The sequence below is a fragment of the Myodes glareolus genome, chromosome 2 (assembly GCF_982192425.1).
Source record: "Myodes glareolus chromosome 2, mMyoGla1.1, whole genome shotgun sequence".
NCBI lineage: Eukaryota > Metazoa > Chordata > Mammalia > Rodentia > Cricetidae > Myodes > Myodes glareolus.
The window spans coordinates 95,210,797-95,234,460 of NC_142027.1; the positions used below are offsets into that span (position 1 = coordinate 95,210,797).

A 23,664-nucleotide genomic window follows, 5' to 3' on the forward strand; every position below is an offset into this window, starting at 1 on the left:
AATACCAAACAGAATAACATGCCAAGGCATACCACAATCAAATTGTTTAAAAACAGCAATAAAGAAATCTTAGCAGATCAAGAATGAGACTACTTCAGGCTAGTTGACAATAACTCAGGGGGAAAAAAACAGCAAAATGAAGGTATATTTTAAAACTTTAAAAAAATTTCTAGGGTTGGAGAGATGGTTCAACGGTTAAGAGCATTGCCTGTTCTTCCAAAGGTCCTGAGTTCAATTCCCGGCAACCACATGGTGGCTCACAGCAATCTGTAATGAGGTCTGGTGCCCTCTTCTGGCCTGCAGGCATACACTCAGACAGACTATTGTATACATAATAAATAAATAAATATTAAAAAAATTCCAGCCTAAAAGTCTATATAAGTTTTCAGTCACATGTATTATAAATGCATTATAAAAGCATACCCTTTCCCCTCTCCCTCTCTCAATCCATGTAACCCAAGCTGGTCTCAAACTCATAATCCTCTTGCTGCAGTCTCCCCCATGCTGGGATTATAGATGTAAATTACCACACTGCTGATATTTTCAGACATGCCCAATTTGAAGCAATTATCTTCTATGAACTTTTTCTCTGAGACGATTAAAAAATATATCTAACCAAAATGAGGATGAAAACTAAGAAAATACTTAAGTACAAGAGGGCAAAGAGCTCCATGCAAGATTAAGGTTGATACATGCCTGGAATGCTAGCAACAGCAGCTGGTAGGAAATCCTCTGCAGGCTCTTGTGGTGCACACACGTCCCATCTACAAACATTACTTTGGATTCTGAAATATCTAGTGTTGAGTCTAGCTAAAGGAAGAGGATGACTAGGGTTATGCTTCCTAAGACTACACCAGGCAGCCAGCCCTTTCTGCTTCTTTCTCTGTTGCTATGTCACACCTACCAGATACTTCAGCAAACCAAGAGGCCACGTGAGCGCCGAGACAGGGTATCCAAATAAACCCTTTCTCCCTGAAGTTGTTACCTGGAGTCTGTCACAGCTATGAAAGTGTAACTAACATAGAGGGTGAGGGGAGACCCCAAGTGACAACATTCACAACTAGAGGGAATGGGATATTCAAACTGAAGTGGCTAGGGGTTGTGAACTGGAGTTCTCTAAAAAAATAGAAGGGATAAAAATCTCTATCTTAACAACAGAGACAAGCAACAGTGACAAATTAATTATTAGCATTAAATGAGGTTAAGTTAAAAAAATAATAGTATGTTCAAGGAAAACAAAAAATAACAACTATGAAAGAAACAACCATCATCAATATTATGGATTCACAATTGTGAAAATGTCAAATACTAGTCACAAACCTCAATGTATCTGTACTGGGAGACTACAAGGGCAGTACAAGGAATAAAGAAATAGAGATGGATGGATGTGAGCTCCGTGCAGGAGTAAAAAGTCTGTCACTTTAGGGATGAGCGTGAAGGACAAAATCTAGCAAGAGTTAAAGTGACTGTCCCTAAAAGGGTGAGATTAAGATTGGATGAACAAAAAAGCTACAATCACAAATGTCACAAGAGGAATACAAGATTTTTACACAATTTATGCTTACCTCCGGGGGCTCAGAGAGCCTGTCATCATTTACACAATCACTCTTACCTCCGGGGGCTCACAGAGCCTGTCATCATTTACACAATCACTCTTACCTCCGGGGGCTCACAGAGCCTGTCATCATTTACACAATTACTCTTACCTCCGGGGGCTCACAGAGCCTGTCATCATTTACACAATTACTCTTACCTCCGGGGGCTCACAGAGCCTGTCATCATTTGTCAAGGAACGACCACTTGCACAGGAAGCACAATCTGAGATGTCCACGGAGCCCTCACCATCTTCACACTCACTGGGCCCCCCAGGATCTTCCACGTCACTGTTAATCTCCCACTCAATCAACTGCAATTCATCTAAATAAAATACATTTTTAACTTTGTTAACTGTATATCCCCTTAGTACTTATTCCACAGAGCTTACTCTCTGTAGATACACCCTACAGGGGCTGATACACCCACAGCACAGCACACCCAGCGAACACTGTACTCCTGCTCCCATTTCTGCTCACTGTGCCTCCCAATTCCCACCCCCACCTGAAATATAAGTGAATTACTTTTACTCATTTGTTTTTTGAATTCTTGTAGTTTCTCCAGGATGCTCAATAAAATAAAATACATACTATTTCTTTTTCTTTTACATATCTTGACTTTTTTAAAATTAAGATAATGAAGAGATCCCTCACCAATAACAGAAAACTGCTTCATTCTACATAATTCAGTAATCATTGTGGTAAGAAAATGAAAATTCGCAAAGAGCTTGCAGTAATATTTTGGGAGGGATTATGAGAGTTATTCCAAAAGTAAGAGACTTAAATTCATATAAAAAAAATAACCACCAGTTGGGTCCTTCCTCACGTTATATAGGGAATGCCAATCTTTGGAGCCTACTACGTACGTTCTATACTAATGCAAATAAACCAAGAAAGGCAGGTTACAAATTAGGAAACTTAAGCAAAATGATTCAAAGCCCTTATAATTCTGTGCAAAAGTCAGAACTGTATGCCATTTTCATGGTACTAATGGATTTTACAGAACCTCTCAATACAGTTACTGATTCTCAATATGCAAAAAGAGTTGTTTTTACATATTGAAACTACTGAATTTATTCCTGATGGTTCAAAATTAACTTCATTATTTATACAATTACAAGCAATAGTCAGGAATAAGAATCATTTCATATATACATATAACACACATCTGATCCCATACAGGTCTAACAGGTCCTCTCTTGCAAGGTAATGAGGAAATTGATCAATTACCAATAGGAAATGTGTAGGAAGCCTCAGAATTTTATTTAAAAAAAAACATGTTAATAGCAAAAGTTTGAAAAAGGATTTTTCCATCACTAGACAACAAGCCGAGGAAATTGTTAGATAGACAGACAGACAGATAGATAGATAAAGGCCTACTTCTTCCTTGTTTAATCAGACTCCATAACCTGCAAGAAGTAATCCAAAAGATATGCAAAGAAATAAAATTTGGCAAATGGATGTGTTTCATTTTGCAGAATTTGAAAAATTAAAATATGTACACCATACAAATAGATATGTCTTCAGGATTCCAATGGCCAACTGCTTTGAATTCTGAAGAGGCTGATTCTGTAATTACACACCTATCAGAAGTCATGGCCATCATGAGAATACCTATACATATTAACACTGACAAAGCCCAGCATATGACTCTAGTAAAACAAAACAGTTTTTGCATATTATAATATAAAGCACGTTACAGGTATACCACACAATCCTATAGGACAAGCGGTTGTAGAAAGACCTAATCGTGCTTTAAAAGAAATGCTTGATATATAAAAGAGGTAATAAAGACCCCCAGAGATAGACTGCATAATGCCTTATTAACCTTAAATTTCCTGAATGCTATTCAAAGGGAACAACAGGTGCGGAGAGACACTGCACAATAGAAGACTACTGAATTAAATCAGCCAGTGTTGACCTCTGAACAGACACCAGGAAATATGTTACACTGGGGAAGAGGTTTCAATTTTTTGTTTCCACAAGAGAAGAAAATCTACGGATATGATCAAAATTAGCAAAGATTCGATTTAAACAGGAGAGACCTCTTATTAAGAAGTGATAATTCATCAATGAATTATGTGGCAATTTAACATGTCAAAAAGAAAACTCACCCTATAAGAATCAGGGACAGGGTTCTGGTTTGTTTCTGTTTTGTTTTGTTTTATCTTTACAGGAAAATAAAAATACCTACCTTCAAGAAGTCAAAAGACCTTGGTCATCTAGGCATCTAAAGAAGAAAGAAGAGCTATCTGGAAAAAATTACCAAGCAAACATAAATCTGACCGTGGTTCTAATATTCTCTACAGGGTAAAAATATCACTACCTAAAAATTAATATCTCTTTATTTTTCAAAAAGAATGAAGACCTGACTCAGTTAAAAAAAAGATGGCTTTACTGTTGGAGCATGGCTTTCTCCGTCTCTAAATCTAAGCATGTTGTTAAAAGAAAAATTCAGAACCTTTGTCTCATATCAGAAGAGCCACCTAGTGTGGAACAGAAGAAAACCAAAATCTAGAGACTACTGTCACAAATATCTTTCCTGTCATACTTATTTTTAACTCTTTAGAACCTTTCCTTGGATATATAGCTATCTTAAAATTTAAACTTTCTGTTTTGATATTAATAATAAGTTTTCCACAGTGAACAATAAATTTTTCTAACAGTGATCTCTTAAGTCTCCAAAAAAAGACTATGGAGCCCCACAGCTACAACTCTACCTGGTAAATTATGATGTGATTGACCTTATATCACCACTCAAAGATCGGCTTTGGACTACAAACTGCCCAGGACAATTCTAAGATGGCTACCTGAGATGGTCCACCTTTTTAGCTCACGCTAGCCAGAACTTCAGATAAGCCTTAACCATTACTCGGAGACTGACTACAAATGTCACAGTTAGTCCTCATGAGACTTAACCATTGCTTTAGTTGTTTACAGGATCCCATAGAGATACCATCACCCCCCAGACATCAAGAAGCAATTCTACAAACATGCCACTCCCTCTCCCAATAGGTGGGATGGATGGGTTTTTAGTTTTTCTGAGGGTATGGATAATTGTCATCTGTAAGGGTTGGATATAAGTTGTTATAGGGTTGGGGGTGGAACAATAAGGATTAGATTCAGTAATCACGTTTGGAACAGAGAAGGGAGATAGGATAGGACAATAAGGTATATTACTTGTATCTACATGTAAAGTAAAATAACAACTATCAGTTTTAGATAATTTGCAATGGTATGGATTCTTATATATCAACACAAATGTAAAATTATTTTCCTATTCCTGTTTAAGATAACTTGTACATTGTTACAAATTCAAAATTATATGTCATATTGTATATGTTTTTACTTCTGTTTAAAGTATTTTTGCAAAATTATTTTTGTCATATTGTATATATTTTTCTTCTTCTGTTTAGGGTATTTTATATATTGATGCAAATAAGAATATTTTTGTTATATTGCACTACACATTTCTACCTCTGATTAAGATATTTTTGTATATTGCCACAGTTTCAAGGTCCCTGTCCTTATACTGTACATGTGTTTACAGATTTTTTTTATTTTTATAATGTGAAGTCTTTAAATAGGTTATTAAGAATTATAGGTTAATAGTCACCCATATCTGTCGTGCTTATAGTTATTTTAGTTAGACTTTCTAGATGCACAAAGATATATTCCATATAGACAGATAATCTTCAAACACTTCAATGACCTTCAGAATGTGGCATTTAAACATTTTAATAACTTAGAATTCTGTTGACATGAGACATGACTGCTCCTGGCAGCACCAATCTACTCCCAAGAGAAGGATGAGCACCAAAGGCACTCCATATGGAGCTTGTTTTCTTTTTGCCTTTTTTTTTAAATTTTTGAGACATGGTTTCACTGTAGTGAGCCTGTTCTGGAACTAGCTCTTGTAGTTCCAGAACTACAAGGCTAGCCTTGAACTCACAGAGATCCACCTGCCTCTGCCTCCCAAGTGCTGGGGGATTAAAGGCATGTGTCGCTACCACCCAGCTAGAGCCTGTTTTCTTCCTGGCAAAAATGGCCTATTGGGCAAAGAACTACCCTTGCTTTGACTGCTGACAGTAAGCATGCTGTCCAATCTGGACAAGCAGGATACAATAAAAAGCAACTGCCAAACCTTGCCAAGTAAGGGTAGGACAGTCTTTCAAAATTTTCCTACTTCTGAAAATAGTCTGTCAGATATTCTAAGCCTATACACAAAGTTAGATGTCCCAAAAATTACAGAAAAAAACATTGGGTGACTGTCCAGGCAGTCGGTTGTTTCTATCATTTCTTGCATTTTTTGGAAGTCGTTTGCTTGTACTTCCTCCTTACTCAGGCAATATTATTTTCCTTCTCAGGTCTTTGATGGGGTTGAAGACTAGATAGCTATAGTTAACAATCCTCTCATATCTTAGTTAAGGGCATATTAGGTACAAGACTTGAATTCTGCAGGATAGGACAACTATTGAGTATTACCTACAGTCTGGATATTTAGAATATGTTTCTTGCTTGATGCTGTTCTTGTTGGTTGTAGTTTCCTTTTTGTTTGTTCTAAGACCTTTTCCTTCTTCTAGAAATACTTGATAGTTCTTATTGTATCTAGTTTTATGTTAGAATTAGAACCTTCTTATTTAGAAAAAGAGGGGAAACGTGGGAACTCGCTCCATCTAGCCAATGACATTTGGGAGTGACTAGCCATGTGCATGGTTTTCTCTGAGTACATGACCTGACAAACTGGGGAAGGAGCTCTTTCTCTTGGTGTGGTTGGAGTCAGAGAATGCAGTGGAGAGGCAGCTTGCAGTTGGTGCTCTTAACTCCTGGGTAGAACAACTACTGGATCAGCAGTAGCATCTGCTTTGTTCGCATTTGTGAGTTTGTCTTTTCATTGCACTCCTTAATAAATTGGTTAATAGATTTTTGTGGGTTCTCACATCAAGTAATTAAGGTAGCAACAAAGCATGATTTATTTATATAGTTCATTGTTAAAAATAACTTTTTCAAGGCTAGACAGGTGGCTCAGTAGTTAGGAGTACTGACTGCTCTTGCAGAGGGCCCAGGTTCAATTCCTGTTTTTTTTTTTTTTTTTTTTAAAAAAAAAGTCTATAATTCCTGTTCCAAGAGGATCCAATGCTCTCTTCTGGCTTCCATGGGTACTGCATGCACATGGTACATAAACATGCATGAAAGCAAAACACTCATATACATAAAATAAAAATAAATCTGAAAAAAATTTAAATTAAAACAAATAACTTCTTCAAGTATCTCCACCCGAGAATTTTTTTTCCAGAAATATCTTTCATCAATATGGAAACAAACTAAGTTTCATTTTACCTCTTAAACATAACCTCATTACAACGTTAGCTAAATTTTAAGATAAACAGCTAAATTGTGCACACATATTACATGACTAAATGAACTAAATCTAATCTGCTATGCCTAAGTAACTAAAAGTAGTTACCACAGATAAACTGTGAGGTACAATACATAAATCTTCCCTACAGGTCAAGTACAAATACACAGGGAGCTAAGATAATGGGTCCATTACATCTCGCTTAATAGAAGGGCACTGACTCTCTTCCTTCCACTGAAATGAAGGAATAGCTCATTAAAAATGTGTCAAATTTAGTATCTGGCTGGAACTTAAAATATTAAAGAAAAAATAACAATAGTAAAGTTAAAATATAGGGGATGAGACTGGAGAAACAACTCAGCAATTAAGAGCCTTGCTGTCCTTACAGAGAAATTAGGTTGTTCCCAGCAGCCATACAGCAGCTTATGACAACTCTGTAACTCAAGTTCCAGACACCGTCTTCTGGCCTCCATATACACCAGGCACTCATGTGGTGCACTTACATACATGCAAGCACTCATAGACACAAAATAAAATAACAAAGAAAATATGGGACAAAAATTAAAATAACTCTTTTATAAAGCTAGACATAGTGGAACACACCTTTAATCCCAGCACTGGGGGTGGGGGGCAGAAGCAATCAGGTCTCTGTTAAGTTTAAGGCCTGTCGTCTGATCTACATAGTGAGTGCCAGGACAGCCAGAGATATTGCACAGGAAAAAGCAGGGGTGGGGGGTGGGGAGGAGTCTGGAAAGGTTTGAGAAGATAAGGTAAAAGTCCACTACACTAATTACAAAAAAACTAGAAGTTAAACCACTTCTGAAAAAGTAGACCTTTACTTCTCGTGTCTCAGCTCATATTTAGACATGAAGCCAGGCAGGGTAGTGCACAACAAATTCTCTAGGCTGCTGTGTCATCACAGCAGGAAGCCGTGGCGAGCCAGAGAAGGAACACACAACACACACACTTACAGAGCTGCCATCAGCACCACACCCCTGGGGAGCACCCTTTACAAACTCTCGCTTTCACTCAACAGAATGACTGTCTTTGAAGGGGCTGTCCTAGCAACCCAGATGTCAACAGTCAAAAGAAAGAAATGGAAGAGAAACAACAATATCTACTTTGAGTAAGCCACAGAAAATTAGCATATTGTAACGAGGTGAGTGAAATTAAGTGATAAACAAAAAACAAAATGGGGATTTTTATGCCTGAGCACAGTAATGCCATGTACTTTACAGATAAAGTCTGGGTCTCTAAGATCTAAGGAACCTTGCAAACGTTCTAAAAGACCGGGTTATCTGGGTATATATTCATGGGGGGGGGGGGGGAGGCGCACATGTGTACATGTGTGTATGTGTATGTGCAGACCAGAGTCATGCCTGGTTCCTCAGTCACTGCCCTATATGTTCTTTGAAATCGGGTCTCTCAGTGACCTGTAATTTACTAAGAAAGCAAGGCCCTCCCACTACTGAGTCCCTGAGCCCCTGAAACCTGTCTGGCTGCCTCCCTAATGTTGAGATTCAAGCACCACCATGCCTGGTTTCTGTTTTATTTACAGGGTTTCATAGTACAGCCCTGACTGACCTGTAACCAGCTGTGTAGACTAGGTGGCCTTGAACTCAGAGACCCTCAAAAGTGCTGGGATTAAAAGTGTGTTACCATAGCAGGGCTTGTGACTTTAAAACCACAGGTTCTGGGTGTTGAACTCAAATTCTGTTTACCAACTGAACTACCTCCTCAAGTTCAAGAAGAGAAATTTTAAAGAAAGAAAAAAATATTTTGACCAATTTAACTTAGAGTTCTTCCTTCTTAAACCCAATTCTGGACCCTGTAAACAAGATACTCTCATCCTGGAGTCTAGGATATTATTTGTAAAGGAAATGAAAAAAGGCTTGGCAACCAGTATACAATTAAACAGAGGCATCCTGGGTCTGAATTATCAATTGGAGCACTTATAAATGTGCCTCTCTTCACATGACCTTTTACAGAGGCACATTTATAACTACGAATCTTCTTCTAATAAAATGAAGATATTTCATAGCTCATAAAATAGAGTATGTATAAAAGGAAATAACATACTTAACACCCAGCTTCATGTCTTAAACAACTTAAATCTTGGTAACTAAAGTATTTGTCATCCATTAAAGCTCTGAAAACTATTAAAAGAATAGGGAGAAGGGAAAACTGAAAGAGGAAGACAGACCAGCAACCACGAGCATGGCTTCAAATACTCCAAAAGATCATTTACTCTTTACCACCTAAGGACCAACTTTACAAGAAAAGTCAAACAGCAAGTTCAATAATCTCACTTCTTAAGTATTCTAGCTTTTAATTTATTTGCTAGTGTGTAAGGATGCACATATACTGTGTACATGTGTGTGTAGAGGCCAGAAGTCAGTGTCAGGGATCTTCCTACATCATTGTCACCCTTCTATGTTCAGACGGGGTCTCTTACGTGGATGATTTTACTACCTGGCTGTTAGTACACACTAGGAATCTTCCCTGTCTTTGGTTCCAGTGCTGGGGCACACTATACCTAGCTTTTCTCTTTTTACATGGCTGGTAGGGTTTGAGGTCAGGTTCTCACACCCGTGTAGCAACATTTTAGTGACACAGTGATTTCCCCAACCCCTAATTCTTTGTTTTCTGGAACAAAATGGCAGTAAGGAACCAAGCATGGGCTGGAGCTCCAGACTTAAGCCAAGCTAGCTCTGAACTCACAGCTATCTTACTTCTCACTTCTGTAAGTGCAGAAAGGTTAATTCATCAGAGCAGGCTTTCATTTACAAACGTTACAATGTTAGAACCTACCAAATACCACATTCAGAAGAGGGCAGCAGCCATGCTTCCAATAGCAGCTTTATTAAGATACAATTAATATAAAGCAGCTTTTAATATTGAAATCCTGTTCTAAATCATGTAAAAGATTAGGCAAGAGTCATCTCACAGTGAGTTTTAGTCAACAAAACTGAATAACTAACATAAGAATTGTCAGCTTATATATAATATAAAATGCCATCTTATCAGATAACTACTAAACTGTCAGTGGTAGTTGCCAGAATAGCATTTAAAGAGGTCAATAGGTTGTAAACACTTTCTAGAGAAGATGTCTAAGCAAACCTAACTTTGGAGGAATAACAAAAGTGCACTATCCGAGTTAAAAGCAGCAAGCTTATTTTGAAAACAATACTGCTAATTTTGAGAAGCCATTTTAATAGAAACACAATACACTACAAAGTGTTATCTACCACACATTGATTCTTGCAATACTTATTCATTAATAACAAGTAAGACAGGAGGAAGCATGGGTGCAGCACTGCTTAGAAATTAGGAACACTGGCTTGACATTACAGAGTAAAAGTAAAATTCCAACTAAATCTGAGCAAATCAAACCTAACATTTCAACTGCAATAAAACAGAATAAAACAGCAAACACAGTAAGAACAGGCCACATAATGGTACAAGTTTGTAGTCCCAGCACTTAAGAGGCAAACACAGAGGATTTCAGGTTCAAGGCAAGCCCAGGCTACACATACTCTATCTCAAAATATAAAAGGTAAAAACAAAATAAGAAGCCACTATAATATCTATTTCTTACAGTTGTTATAAGAAACATGTAAGAAAATGTACAGAGGATATAACTGATATAACTCAGTAGTCATAATTCATAATAAATGTATAATACGAATTTAAGTTTCTACTCCTACTGACACCAACATTTAACAGAAGCCAGGAACTTACCTTCATTGGCTCCATCTTCTGGACCTGAATCTGTCCTGCTACAAAACCTGTCTGCTCCACAGCCGTGTCCACCATCTCTCTGCAGTTGCGGGAGTGCCTTATCTTCATCTGAGAAATCACTTCCACTCGAACTCCATGTTATATCTGCCAGCTCACCAGGACTCTCACCTGCTGTTTCTGCAACAGAAGATGAGAAGACAAATGGCAGCTGACAATTGTCATTCATCAGAATGAGAGTTTATGCATATTATTTAGACACAAGCACAAAACCCTAAAGACAACAAAAACAATGTTGTGTTACATCTTCTTCAGTGTTCTATGAGTAGTCCTGCACGGCATCTCTAAATTAAAGCCAAGGACAAAAGCTGGGGTTCAAGTAAGTTATAAGAGACAAATGAAAAAAGAATGAGATAAAGAAATAGTCATGGACACAGGCCTCATACCCTAGACATTGTTTTTAAATTATGTTCCTTACTTATATTTTCCAGCTCTCATAAAAATATTTGCTCCTCAACCTACTAAATAAATGTGGTTAGTTTTCTTGTTTGCTTGTTTGCTTGCTTGATTTTTATTTTGGAGGGTTGTTGTTTTTATTTGAAACATTATCTTAGGATTCTTACTAATAGGCTACTTTAAACTAATTTTAGGAGCTGCTATTTTAAAAATGAACCGGTTCTAGGAAATGCTTTATATACCTTCCCCCTCCCCTAACCTCTTCCTAGGCCTTTTATATCTCTATCTTGGCTTAGCTAAAGCCATGTTATAAATAGAGTACATCAGTACAAACTCTTTGAGCCTTTCAGAATATACTGCATATCATCAATATAATAAAAAACAATATTGTGAGTCAAATATATTCTAGCCTGAGAAAATTATCTTAATAGAACTTCTGTAATTAAATACAAGTAGCAATTTATTTAATACTTAGTTTTCTCCCAAAACTGAATGAACAACACCAGAAAAATATATAAGCTATATTTATTTAAAGAAATATACCCTTTTCCATATATTATATCTTAAAAATTAAACATAAATGGATACAAATATAAGAACATAGGCACTAAAAGAAATATATAATTCTGTACCCCAGATATTTCAAAAAGATAACTGCCAGCTTATTGTATAAGACAGTGTTTTATAAATTTTAAAGTAACATTTTTAAATATTTTAATTTTCATTTGCATAGAAAAAGAACACAGGCTATAGAAGTAGCCCAGTTGTTAGAAGGTTTGCCTAGAGTGCATGAAACCCTGAGTTCAAATCCTCAGCATTCTCTAATGGAGTACAGTGGTGCATGCCTGCTTTGCTAGTACTTAAGAGGTAGAGGCAAGAGGACTGTAGCTTCAGCTACAATCAAGTTCAGAATCAGTCTGAGTTACAAGAGACCCTGTCTCAAAAGACTGGGGAAAAAAAGAAATCTATGAAGGAAAATGAAATGATAATATGGCTTAAAATGGTTATCTCTAGATCACAGAAAGTTATTCCACTATACAGAATTTTGGGCAAGTCCACAGGCAGCTCTTTATGCCAGCAGACACAACAGCAACTGTTGGCATCAACTGAGTATCTTCAAAGGTACTCAGGAACTAGGAATTTTATCTATCTTCCTAGCTCACCTAATACAATACCCAAGAAAACTCACAATCTTATGCCTGTTTTCAAGATGCGGAATCTGAGATTTGAGCATTTAGCTTGTTTTCCCAAGATAGATGAAGACAGAAAACCTCTGAAGTCGTAAGACTTCACTCTTCTAGTCCATCTACAGAGATGGGATGATGATACCATCAAAGTCCTCTCTTCTCCATGATGACCAACTCTAACATTACTAGCAGCAATATTCACACATAAAAATCCTACCTGCATCACACCATCTTTAGTGGAGATAACTGGCAATCTGTATGACAGGTTCTCAGACAAAGTGCTAAAAAAGATCTAGCTTTCCTAAAGAAAGCAAAGTTCACTGGATAAAAAAACAACAGTCTCCTCAAAAATTTGGCCTAAAATACCAACCTACCGTAAACTTTCACCCAGGAGAATCAATTTCACATTAACATTACAGAGTTCAAAATAGCTGGACTCTATGCAATAAGAGGATGTCTTATTGCAGGAAATAACATGAGTCTCTAATTTTTGTGAACAGTTTCCTTGTATTTGAAGTTAGACAGCATCCATAACTAATGCACCAATCAAAAATCGAGTTTGTAATAGTGGTTCCTATAGTGTAAATCATATGTTTATTTTCCATGTGAATATTTTTATGGTACCAGAATTCAAAGCAGACCATTTGGTTATTCATTTATTCATTATTTCTCTGAAGTTCTAAACCTGAGCTTATCCATTAGCGCAATGGCTCCCAACCATTCTAATGCTATGACACTTTAATACAGCTCTTCATGTCATGGTGACTCCCAACCATAAAAGGATTTCACTTTGCTAGTTATGAATCATAATATAAATATCTGTTTTTCAATGGTCTTAGTGCCATGAAAGGCACTAGATTCTATGATTACAGTAAACCTAGTAAGAACACCAAAATGTTAGCAGCCACCAGCAGGACCAGGAAAAACAGAGTCGATTACAACAGGGATGAAAGCCAAGTTCTCAGAAATACCTTTACATCTCTAACCCTGAATATACGAACTATTCAACTGTGTGACATCTTAAAAGGATGAAAAAAATCACAGAAAAAATAGCTTTAAGTCTTATCCGTCAATAAATAAATATTAGGGGTTGGGACTTTAGTTCAGTGGTAGAACGCTTGCTTACAAATCTAAGGACTCCAAAGTTATGGTCTCCAAGATCAGGAGTAAAAAATTTTAAGAAACAAAAATAAACACAACATTGTTACCTTTCTTTGGGCTTGGAGATAATTCCAGGGATTTTTCAATAATAGTTGTCTTTTCACTTAGTAATGACTGCAGGGAAAATAATAATAAAAATAATTTAACATTGGATTCATGTGAAAAGGCTAAATTATATTATTTTGTAAAATATTCAGTATTAAATTATACCATCCTTGACATATTCTTCTGCTTTTCTTAATATTCACCAAGATTTCCCAGAACATATAGTCCTTACAGACACACAAATTATTTTCATATTTTTCTAAACTCTAAACTGAGCTTTTTTGAAACAATTCACATAATAATCAATGTTAATGACTTCTCATATATATGACTAACCACTCATTATTACCTATAACCATATTATCTTTAGTTTATTTCAGCATTCCTCTGTGATTTACAAGATATATAAAAATTAACTGGAATCAAACTGACATTCCATAAATACTATTCTTATAAACAGTAGTATGCTCAGTAACTTCATACCTGTCGGCATTCTCAGTGTGCACTCTTCATTTTCAAACAAGGAGAAAGATTCTACAGAGACTATGGAAGAAATACTAACTTGACACAATTATTAAAAGAACTCAAGGCATGAAAAAGAAAAGTAGTGCTTTGAAAACTAAAAGAATTCCAAAGAAACTAGTTATAATAGCTAGATACCCGGGCTCTTCTGCAATCATGAAAAACAATTTTATAGCTCTCCTACCAGGGTCTCAGAAGTGTTCTGAAATCCTTCTCCACACTTGAGCCATGCTTTAGAAAGAGAGGCAGATGCTTCCACTGTCTTCAAATTTGCTCTTCTCGACTGCTGTGGCCTCACTTCTAGAAACGAAGGATGCTCTATACGCCAATTCCTTTTTCTCTGCAGAAGTCAGTTTTAAAGAAAAAAAGAGAGAAAAAGACCCAACTTTGTTATAATATATCAGCAATTTGGAACCCAGGAATGGTGGCAGTAAAAGCATAGCTTTTGAATGCCTCTGAATCGTCATCAGGATATAGCAAATTGTCATCGGGATATAGAGAGCAAAGCAAAAACCCACTGATAACTATCAACAAACTACAAAGAAAGAGTGAGGCCAAACCACCAGCAATCCTATAATAGCTATAAAAAAAAAACCCTACCATCTAGACTTGTAAAAGTAGCTTAGTCACAATCCCTGCTACACGCAAGGCTGTACCTGATAATCAGAACTTAGTGACGTCACTCACACAAGATAAACCAGACACAGTCCTGGAACCCATGATGTCCACTGGGACAGTATACAGTATATAAGCCGAGATTAAGAGCAATGTTCTGCTCTGCACATCTGGAGAAATGCCACCTTAATCTGCCCTACAGCCAGAGAGTCTCCCCCAGGATCCTGACCCTCAAATCATAGACCTCTGTGAAGACACTGGACCCGACCTTTAGCTAAGATATGTCCCACAGATGAGCAGCCTTAGGAAGACAGGCTTAGGACCAGAATTAGGAATTTAGAATGTGGACCTATAGTGATGACCCTCAGCATAATAAAATATAACTTTTGGTATACTAACTACCTGACTGTGTCCATATCTGAGGGGAAGAAGCCAGGGACGCTGGAGGCAATAACGCTTCACTTCTGGACATCCATTGGTCACTAGGAAGTGGTCCTGAAACTAAACTAGGCAAAGATCTAGAAGATGAGAATGGCTAAGGGTGACATGAGACAAACATCTATCACAGCTCCCTTACTGGACAAGCCCACAGACTGAAACCAAAATACCGGGAGTGGGATTACCTCAGCAACAGAGGGGTGACAGAGACAAAGAAAATACCTAGTGTAAGAAGCAGAAAGCAGTAGCAGGAAGCATCTACATAACAGGAAATAAGTGGCCTTATTTTAATATCTATAAGAAAGTAACATAAGGTACAGAAATTATCCTGAACCCTGCCCCCTTCTAAAATTGAAAAAAAAAACTATTCTAAAAAAATAAACAACAAAAAAAGTATCAAAGTCAAATGCCATACAGGTATTATTGAGGGAAAAGAGTAAAGAAAAGAATATGCCAACACACAAGGAAAACACACCATGGGCACACCACACAGATGAAACAGTGAGGCAGATTTGGAGCTTTTATCATACAAATCTTTCACTTAGTTTCGTTAGAGTTACACCCAAGATACTTACATTACGTAAAGATATTGTGAAGCATGTTGTTCCCCTGATTTCTTTCTCAGTCCATTTGTCATTTGATAAAGAAGAGCTACTGGTTTTGGTGGTGGTGGTGGTAGTGGTTTGGGGGTTTTTTGTTTGTTTGTTTGCTTGCTTGCTTGCTTTTAGTTAATCTCGTATCCAGCCACTTCTGTGATGGTGTTTATCAGCTGCAGGAGTTCCCCTATAGGACTTTTGGGGTCATTTATGTATATTATCATATCATCTACAAATACCGATACTTTGACTTCTTCCTTTCCAATTTGTAGCCCTTCATCTCCTTCCATTGTCTTATTGCTCTAGCTAAAATTTCAAGTACTATATTGAATAAATATGGAAAGAGTGGACAGCCTGGTCTTGTTCCTGATACCAGTGAAATTGCTTTGAGTGTCTCTCCACTTAATTTGACGCTGGCTATAGGTTTGCTATAATTGTCTTTATTATGTTTGGATATATCTCTTGTATCCCTAATCTCTTAAGAATTGAAGATATTGAATATTTTCAGAAGATGGAAAGATCTCCTATGCTCATGGATTGGTAGGAGTAGTAAAAATGGCCATTCTACCAAAAGCAATCTATAGACTCGATGTAATCCCCACCAAATTCTAACGCAATTCTTTACAGATCTTAAAAAAACAACTCTCAGCTTAATATGGAAAAGCAAAAGCTAGGTGTAGTAACGTACACCTTCAATCCCAGCACTCAGAAGACAGAGGCAAGCAGATCTCTGTGAGTTCTAAATACAAGTCCAGCCTGGTCCACACAGTGAGACACTGTCTTGGGGAAAAAAAAAAAACAAAACAGAATAGCTAAAATAATACTAAATAATAAAAGAGCTGCTAGAGGTATTACCATCCCTGATTTCAAGTTGTACTACAGAGCTATAGTAGTAAAAAAAAAAATGATATTGGCACAAAAACAGACACGTTGATCAATGGAATTGAATTGAAGACCCAGACATAAACCACACACCTACAGACACCTGATTTTTAATAAGGCTGGAAAGACACAATGGAAAAAAAAAAGAACGCATCTTGACAAATGGTGCTGGTCAAACTGGATGTCTGAATAGAGAAGAATGCAAACAGACCCATATTTATCACCCAGCACAAAACTGGGGTTTGTGGATCAAAAACCTCAACATAAATCCAGCCATGCTGAATCTGATTGAAGAAAGAGAGGAAGGTAGCCTTGAATGCATTGGCACAGGAGATGACTTTCCATACAGAATACCAATAGCGCAGACACTAAGATCAACAATTAATAAATGAGACCGCAGGAAACTAAAAAGCTTCTCTAAGGCAAAGGACATCGTCAATAGCACAAAATGGCAGCCTACAGAATGGGAAAAGATTTTTACTAACTCCACATCTAATAATGGGCTAATATTCAACATATATATAGATATAGATATCAAAAACAATCTAATTAAAAAGTGGAATCCAGATCTAAATAGAGAATTCTCAACAGAGAATTTTAAATGGCTAAGAAAGTCTTAAAGAAATGTTCAATATCCTTAGCCATCAAGAAAATGCAAATCAAAACTACCTTGAGATTGCATCTTACACCTGTCAGAATGGCTAAGATCAAAAGTACAAATGACAGCTTATGCTGTAGAGGATATGGTGCTATGGGAACATTCCTCCATTGCTGGTGGGAGTGCAAATTTGTACAGCCACTTTGGAAAATAAGATGGAAATTCCTTAGAAAAATAGGAATCCATCTACCCAAGATCCCGTATACCAAAGTTGAACATATACCCAAAGGACACTCAATTCTATCACAAGGACACTTGCTCAACTATGTTCATAGCAGCTTTATTTGTAATAGCCAGAAACTGAAGACAACCTAGGTGTTCAACCAAAAAAGGGATAAAGAAAATGTGGTACATTTACACAATGGTAATTTACTCAGCTATGTAAATAAAAAAATGGCATCATGAAATTTGTGGACAAATGAATGGAACTATAAGAAAAAAGCATCCTGACTGAGGTAACCCAGACCCAGAAAGACAAATACAGTATTACTCACTTATAAGTAAATGAAAATCAAGCTACAGCACACTGACCCAGAGAGATTCAGTAAAGGAGAGGGGCTCTAGGAGGGACACATGGACCTCTCTGGGAAGGCGAGAGAAAACAAATTTTGCAAGCGGACTGGGGTGAGAGGGATCAGGTAAGGGCTGGGAGAGAGAGTGCTAGGAGAGATAGCTGGAACTGGGACGCACCAGGGGAATGGTGTGGAAACCTTGTGCAGTGGAATCTTCCTGGCATCTACGAGGGTAACCCTCCTGAGAACTGCTAACAATGGAGAATATGGAGGCTGAACTAGCCATCTCTTGTACCCAGGCAAGGCTTTCAGTGGTAGGATTGGATTACATTCAGTTGAGTTTTTGGCCATGGAGATTCCTAAGCAAACCAGGCTAGGACAGAGGGCTGCTCTCTGAAAACTGACAGCAGGGCCCCACTGCAGAGGACAACATCCACACAGTACACTGAACACAGAGAGGTCAAGTTGGTGACTGCATGAAGCCTTCACCCCTATGTGCTAGTCTCTCTGGCAAGAAAAGATAGATACTCTGTAAGTGATGAAACGAGAAACCTGGACACAAACCCAGTCAAAAACCTTCAAAGTACATCTGTGCTCACTGCAAGATGTTGTAGGGCAATGGTGGAGCAGACTGTAGGAGTGGCCAACCAATGCTTGGTTTAACTTGAGGCCATTGCCATAAAAAGGAGCCCATGCCCTAGCTGCCTGGATGACCAGGAAACAGCCTGGATAGACCCAAGACCTAGGGTAAAACCAAATACAACTGGCAAAAAACAAAAAGAAAAAGAAAGGAAGGTTAATAAAAAGATTCCTAATGATATTATACAACACTCATAGATCAGTGCCTTGTCCAGTCATCATCAGAGAGGCTTCCTCTGGCAGCAGACAGAAGCGGGTGCAGGCCCCACCCAGACATTATACAGAAAGTCTAAACTGCAGGTCTCCATTGGGCTCCTCACCTAGAAGATCAGGGAACCCCATGGACGAGAGGGCAGAAAGACTGGAGGGGGGTGGAGCAGAAAAACAAGGACCACCGCCAAATCAACTAAGCAGGGCTCACACAAGCTCACAGTGACTGAACAGCAAGCACAGGGCCTGCATGGGTCTGCATCAGGTTCTTTCCATATATGTTATGGCTGTTAGCTTGGAGTTTTTATGAGACAAACAGTGGGTATGGATATGTCTCTTTATTCTTTTGCCTGCTCTTTTAACTCTTCCTCCTATTGGGTTAACTTGTCCAGCTTTTTTGAGGGCTTTTGCCTTGCCTTATTGTGTCTTGTTTTGTCCTGTTTGGCTGTCATCTCTTAAAGGTCTGACCTCTGAAGAGGAAACAGAGGGGAGTAGATTTGGAGGAGAGGGAAAGTGATGGAGCCAGAAGCCACTCCAGAAGTGGAGGGAGGAGAAACTGTGATCAGAGTGTATTATCTGAGTGAAGAATCTATTTTCAATTTAAAAAAAATGTAAACCAGTAGTTGACATTTCAACGCAAAGCAACACATAGTTATACTACTCAGTAATGAAATGATAAACTTTAGAAAGCAGCAGAATAAAATTTAAATATCTCTTGACATGAAAAAGGATTAATGCAAAATAAATTTAAGTACAAACGCATACTACTAATAATGTCATAAGAGAAACAGAAGGAGAAAAAGCAATTTGAAAAGTCTGCCCACACATCTTACCATGGTTTACAGGTAGGTTGTCCCTGACTTTCTTTGTACTTTTTCTATAAAAGCGTCATGGAATTGTTATTTTTCGCCAGGCGGTGGCACACGCCTTTTATCCCAGTACTCGGGAGGCAGAGGCAGGCAGATCTCTATGAGTCCGAGGCCAGCCTGGTCCTCAAGAGCTAGTTCCAGGACAGGCTCCAAAGCTACAGAGCAAGCCTGTGTCAAAAAAACCAAAAAAATTGAAAAATTAAAAAAATTTTAAAAAAAGAAATTGTTCTTTTTCTGAAACACAGCATTCTGGGAAACCTGAATCCATCCTCCTGGACATGCATGATCATTCATTTTGGGTTCAGGAAACAAAGCAAAACTATTTCTCTGGAGGTGAAAGCTGCTTCTGCACTGATATCCACCAAGAAAACAAAACATTTTTCACTAGAAAAATCAAGCAGACTGGAACAAGGTGCCACCCACAGGGCTTTCTGGGCTCAGCTGTCTGGCACTGACTTAGTTGGCAGATGAGTTCTTTCTGTGTCTTAGATCATACTTGATATGACAGATGTTTCGTTGGTTTATTCTAAGGTGTACTTGGGGGTTGAACATTTTTGTTTGTGTTTTTGCTTTGAAATATCTGGTTTAAGATATTAATTTTTTGTTTGTTTTAGAAGCATTTTTGATTTCTGAGCTTTCCAATGTGTTCAGATTTTTTCACTTTCAGACCTTTAATTGGTTTCAGATCTGTTAGCTTTCAGTTTGTATGCTTTCAGAACATTTGATTTGTTAATTGGCTAGCATCTGACTTTTGTCTTAGACAGGATTTCAGTATCTCCTTCTGTATTCTATGGCTTCCCCTGCTGACTGCAACCTTGCTACCTTTAGTTCAAGACTTTCAAGACTGTCTGGACGTGAAGTCAAAAGTAGAGGCTGGTCGAGTTGCATGAGAGATGGAATAGGAGAGTAATGAAAGAGAGATCTTGATAGAGAGAGCCGTTATGGGGTTAGGGAGAAACCTGATGCCAGGGAAATTTCCAGGAATCCACAAGGATGACCCCAGCTAAGACTCCTAGCAATAGTGGAGAGGGTGCCTGAACTGGCCTTCCCCTGTAATCAGATTGATGGCTACCCCAACCATCATCATAGAGCCTACATTCAGTAACTGACAGAAGTAGACGCAGAGCTCCACAGCCAAGCACCAGGCTGAGCTCCAGGAGTCCAATCGAAGAGAGGGAGGAGGGATAATAAGAGCAAAGGTGGGGAGGAATCAAGATCATGACAGGGAAACTCACAGAAACAGCTCATGGGAGCTCATGGTTTCTAGACCAACAGCTGGGGAACCTGCATAGGACCAACCTAGGCCCTTTGCATATGGGCAACAGTTGTGTAGCTTGGCCTATTTGAGGGGCCCCTGGCAATGGTACCAGGTATCCTTGGTGCATGAGTTAGCTTTTTGGAGCCCATTCCCTATGGTGGGATGTCTTGCTCAGCTTGATTGGGGGGGGGGGGGGGGGGGCTTGATCCTGCCTCAACTTAATGTGTCAGACTTTGTTGACTCCACATGGGAGACCTTACCCTTTCTGAGGAGTGGATTATGGGTGGGTTGTGCGGATGGGGAGGGCAGAAGGAGGGGGAACAGTGGTTGATATGGAAAATAAAGAAAAAATAAAAATTAAAAAAACACCAAAGGTAAGAAGTACTTTCTCGCTCCCTTCAGCCCAAGAAAACTTACTGGCCAGCTGCCATAGGCTCCTATGTTTGAATGTTTGGTCATCAGAGTAGCACTACTTGAGGGATTAGGAGGTGTGGCCTTGTTGGAGAAAGTGTGTCACTGGGGGGTGAGCTTTGAGGTTTCAAAGACCTAAGCCTCAATGTCACTCTCTGCCTGCTTCCTGTCTCTCAGCTACTCTCCAGCACCAAGTCTGCCTTCTTGTCACCACACTCCATGCCATGAAGACAATGGACTAAATCTCTGAAAGGTAAGCGCCCCACTAAATGTTTTCTTTTACAAGAGTTGTGGTCAGGGTGTTTCTTCATAGCAACGGAACACTGACTAAGACAGAACAACTTCTGGAACTTTTGGGTACTGCTGTGACAAACCTGCCCATGCTGCTTGTTGACGGAATGTGGATTATGGGACTCTGGATTAAGAAAGCAGTTGAACAACTTAAGTGGGGCTTATTAGCCATACTAGTAGGAATGTGGAAGACAGTGCTGAGAGCAATGTAGATTATGATGGCTCAGCTCACAAGAAGCATATTAGTAAGTGGCCTAGAGACTGATATTTTGGCAAAGGACATGGCTGTGTTTTGCCCTTGCCCAAAAAGTCTGCCCAAAGCTAAATTGAACAGTTTTGGATTAATGGCATTGGCAGAAGACATTTCAAAACATGTGCCATGTGGTTATTAGTGGCCAATCTTATGCAGATCTGTAATAAAAAGGGGCAAGCTGAGGAAGAAAAATATACAAAAAGTACATTTTGAGGAGAAAAGGAGCACCAAGTTGTGTACTTGATCAAGTTCTGTGCTCAAGGAGATAAACAGATTAAGAAATGGAATAGAGGGAGTGATGACCTCTATTCCCATCCAACCTGTGGAAAGGAATTGGAGAGAAGCTTAAGCAGGGAAGGAAACAATCAACAACAGAAAGCTGCTGCAGATGTAATTGCAACAAGGGGGCCAAATTCCAGGCCAGCAAGCAGCAGAACTTGGCAGCTTCAGCCATGTAAAGTTCTGGCTTTAAAGTCAAGGATACAAGAAAGGGGTTACAGAATCTCCCTCCATGGCTAAAGAAAGCTGCTGAGGCCAGGCATATGTCAGGGGTGTCCCTGCATGGAGGCCTAGAAAGGCCATTACATAAAGCCGTGAAGGTGAAGCCTGGATTTCAATGGAGACCCCAAGATGCTGGGAGATGCCAGAACCATGAGAAACCTGCCAAGAAAAACTGCAGACCAGGGGTGGAACCAGCCAAGAGAGAGAAGTGTAATGTAGTCAACAAAGCTGAAATGAGTTGGAAGTCTGAAAAGTCCTTTGACATCAGGCATGGGATGCAGAGGCTGGAGTTTGCTCTGCTGGTTTTAGGTCTTGCTTTGGTCCAGTATTTCCTCACTATGCTCCCTTTCCACCCTTTTGGAATAGTAACGTATATTTTGTGCCGCTGTAAACTGGAAGTATGTGAGCAGTCTTTTGATTTTGATTTTACAGGGGTCACAGTTAGAGATTACCATGAATCTCAGAAGACTTTGGACTTTTAACAGTAGGAACTTTTAAGGTTGAAGTGAAGGCATTTTTTTTCTTTTTTCTTTTTCTTTCTTTCTTTTTTCTTTTCTTTTCTTTTTTTTTCCATTATGATGTGGCTACAAGCGTACCTGCAGAGTCAGGGAATGGAATGTAAATTGAATAGGAATGGCTCCCAGAGGCTCATACATTTGAATGCTAGGGGGTGATGAGGAAATGGCGCTACTTGGGGGGGGGGGGGATTAGGAAATGTGGCCTTGTAGGAGTAGGTGTGGTTTTGTTGGAGGAAGTGGGTCAGTAGGAGTGGGCTTTGGTATTTCAAAAGTTCAAGCAAGTCCTAGTGTCTCTTTCTGACTGCTGTCTGCAGGTCTGGATGTGGAGCTCTCAGTTACTCTCCAGCACCACGTCTGCCTGTATGTCGCCTTGCTTCCCGCCATGAAGATAATGAACTAAATCTCTGAAACTATAAATAAGCCCTAATTAAATGTTTTCTTTTATAAAGTTGCCATGGTCATGGCATCTCTTCAATGCAACAGAATACTAAGGCAAGACACACAGGACAGTTTGATTGCCTCATGTCTTGACACCCTCAAGTTCTCTAAATATGCAACAGGACCCCAAGACACTGTAGTAGAAAATAATCTCAAATTGAGAGTCAAGAGAATCAATCTCAAAGCATTCATATACCTGAACCACTACATATCCCCTAGAAAAGTCTGAAATAAAAAAAAAAAAACCCAGAACCAAGAGTACAAAGAAAGATCTATTCGGGGGCAAGCCACCTTCTGGTATTCCCAACTGCTCCACATGTGATAATTATGTACTTTAGGCTACAAATATTTTGAAAAGTGGGAAACTCTAAACCAGAAGTAATTTAATTACTCTCCTCAACGGAGAACTTCTGATATTCTAAAATCAGTATTTCTATTTGTGAAACTATAAGCACAGATAATAAATCAAAACATGACAAATGGGAAACCTACTTTAAGCGGAGTATGAAGTGGCT

At 38.6% G+C, this 23,664-nt stretch overlaps 1 protein-coding gene and 1 long non-coding RNA gene across 6 annotated transcripts in view; one reads left to right on the forward strand and one right to left on the reverse strand.

Annotated features, from left to right (window-relative positions):
* Positions 1-23,664, reverse strand: part of Spidr (scaffold protein involved in DNA repair) — a 242,950-nt gene that overhangs the window by 208,473 nt on the left and 10,813 nt on the right. For all 5 annotated transcript variants that reach the window (XM_048452445.3, XM_048452444.3, XM_048452443.3 and 2 more), the window contains exons 2-5: positions 14,245-14,400; positions 13,541-13,607; positions 10,693-10,869; positions 1,754-1,917 (exon numbers count right to left, since the gene is read on the reverse strand). In XM_048452445.3, the coding sequence (XP_048308402.3) occupies positions 1,754-1,917; positions 10,693-10,869; positions 13,541-13,607; positions 14,245-14,400 (564 nt within the window). The remainder of the gene's footprint in view (positions 1-1,753; positions 1,918-10,692; positions 10,870-13,540; positions 13,608-14,244; positions 14,401-23,664) is intronic.
* LOC125411947 (uncharacterized) lies at positions 7,901-11,238 on the forward strand. The gene is made up of 2 exons (XR_007235429.3): positions 7,901-8,110; positions 10,678-11,238. It is a non-coding gene; the product is annotated as an uncharacterized LOC125411947 (long non-coding RNA).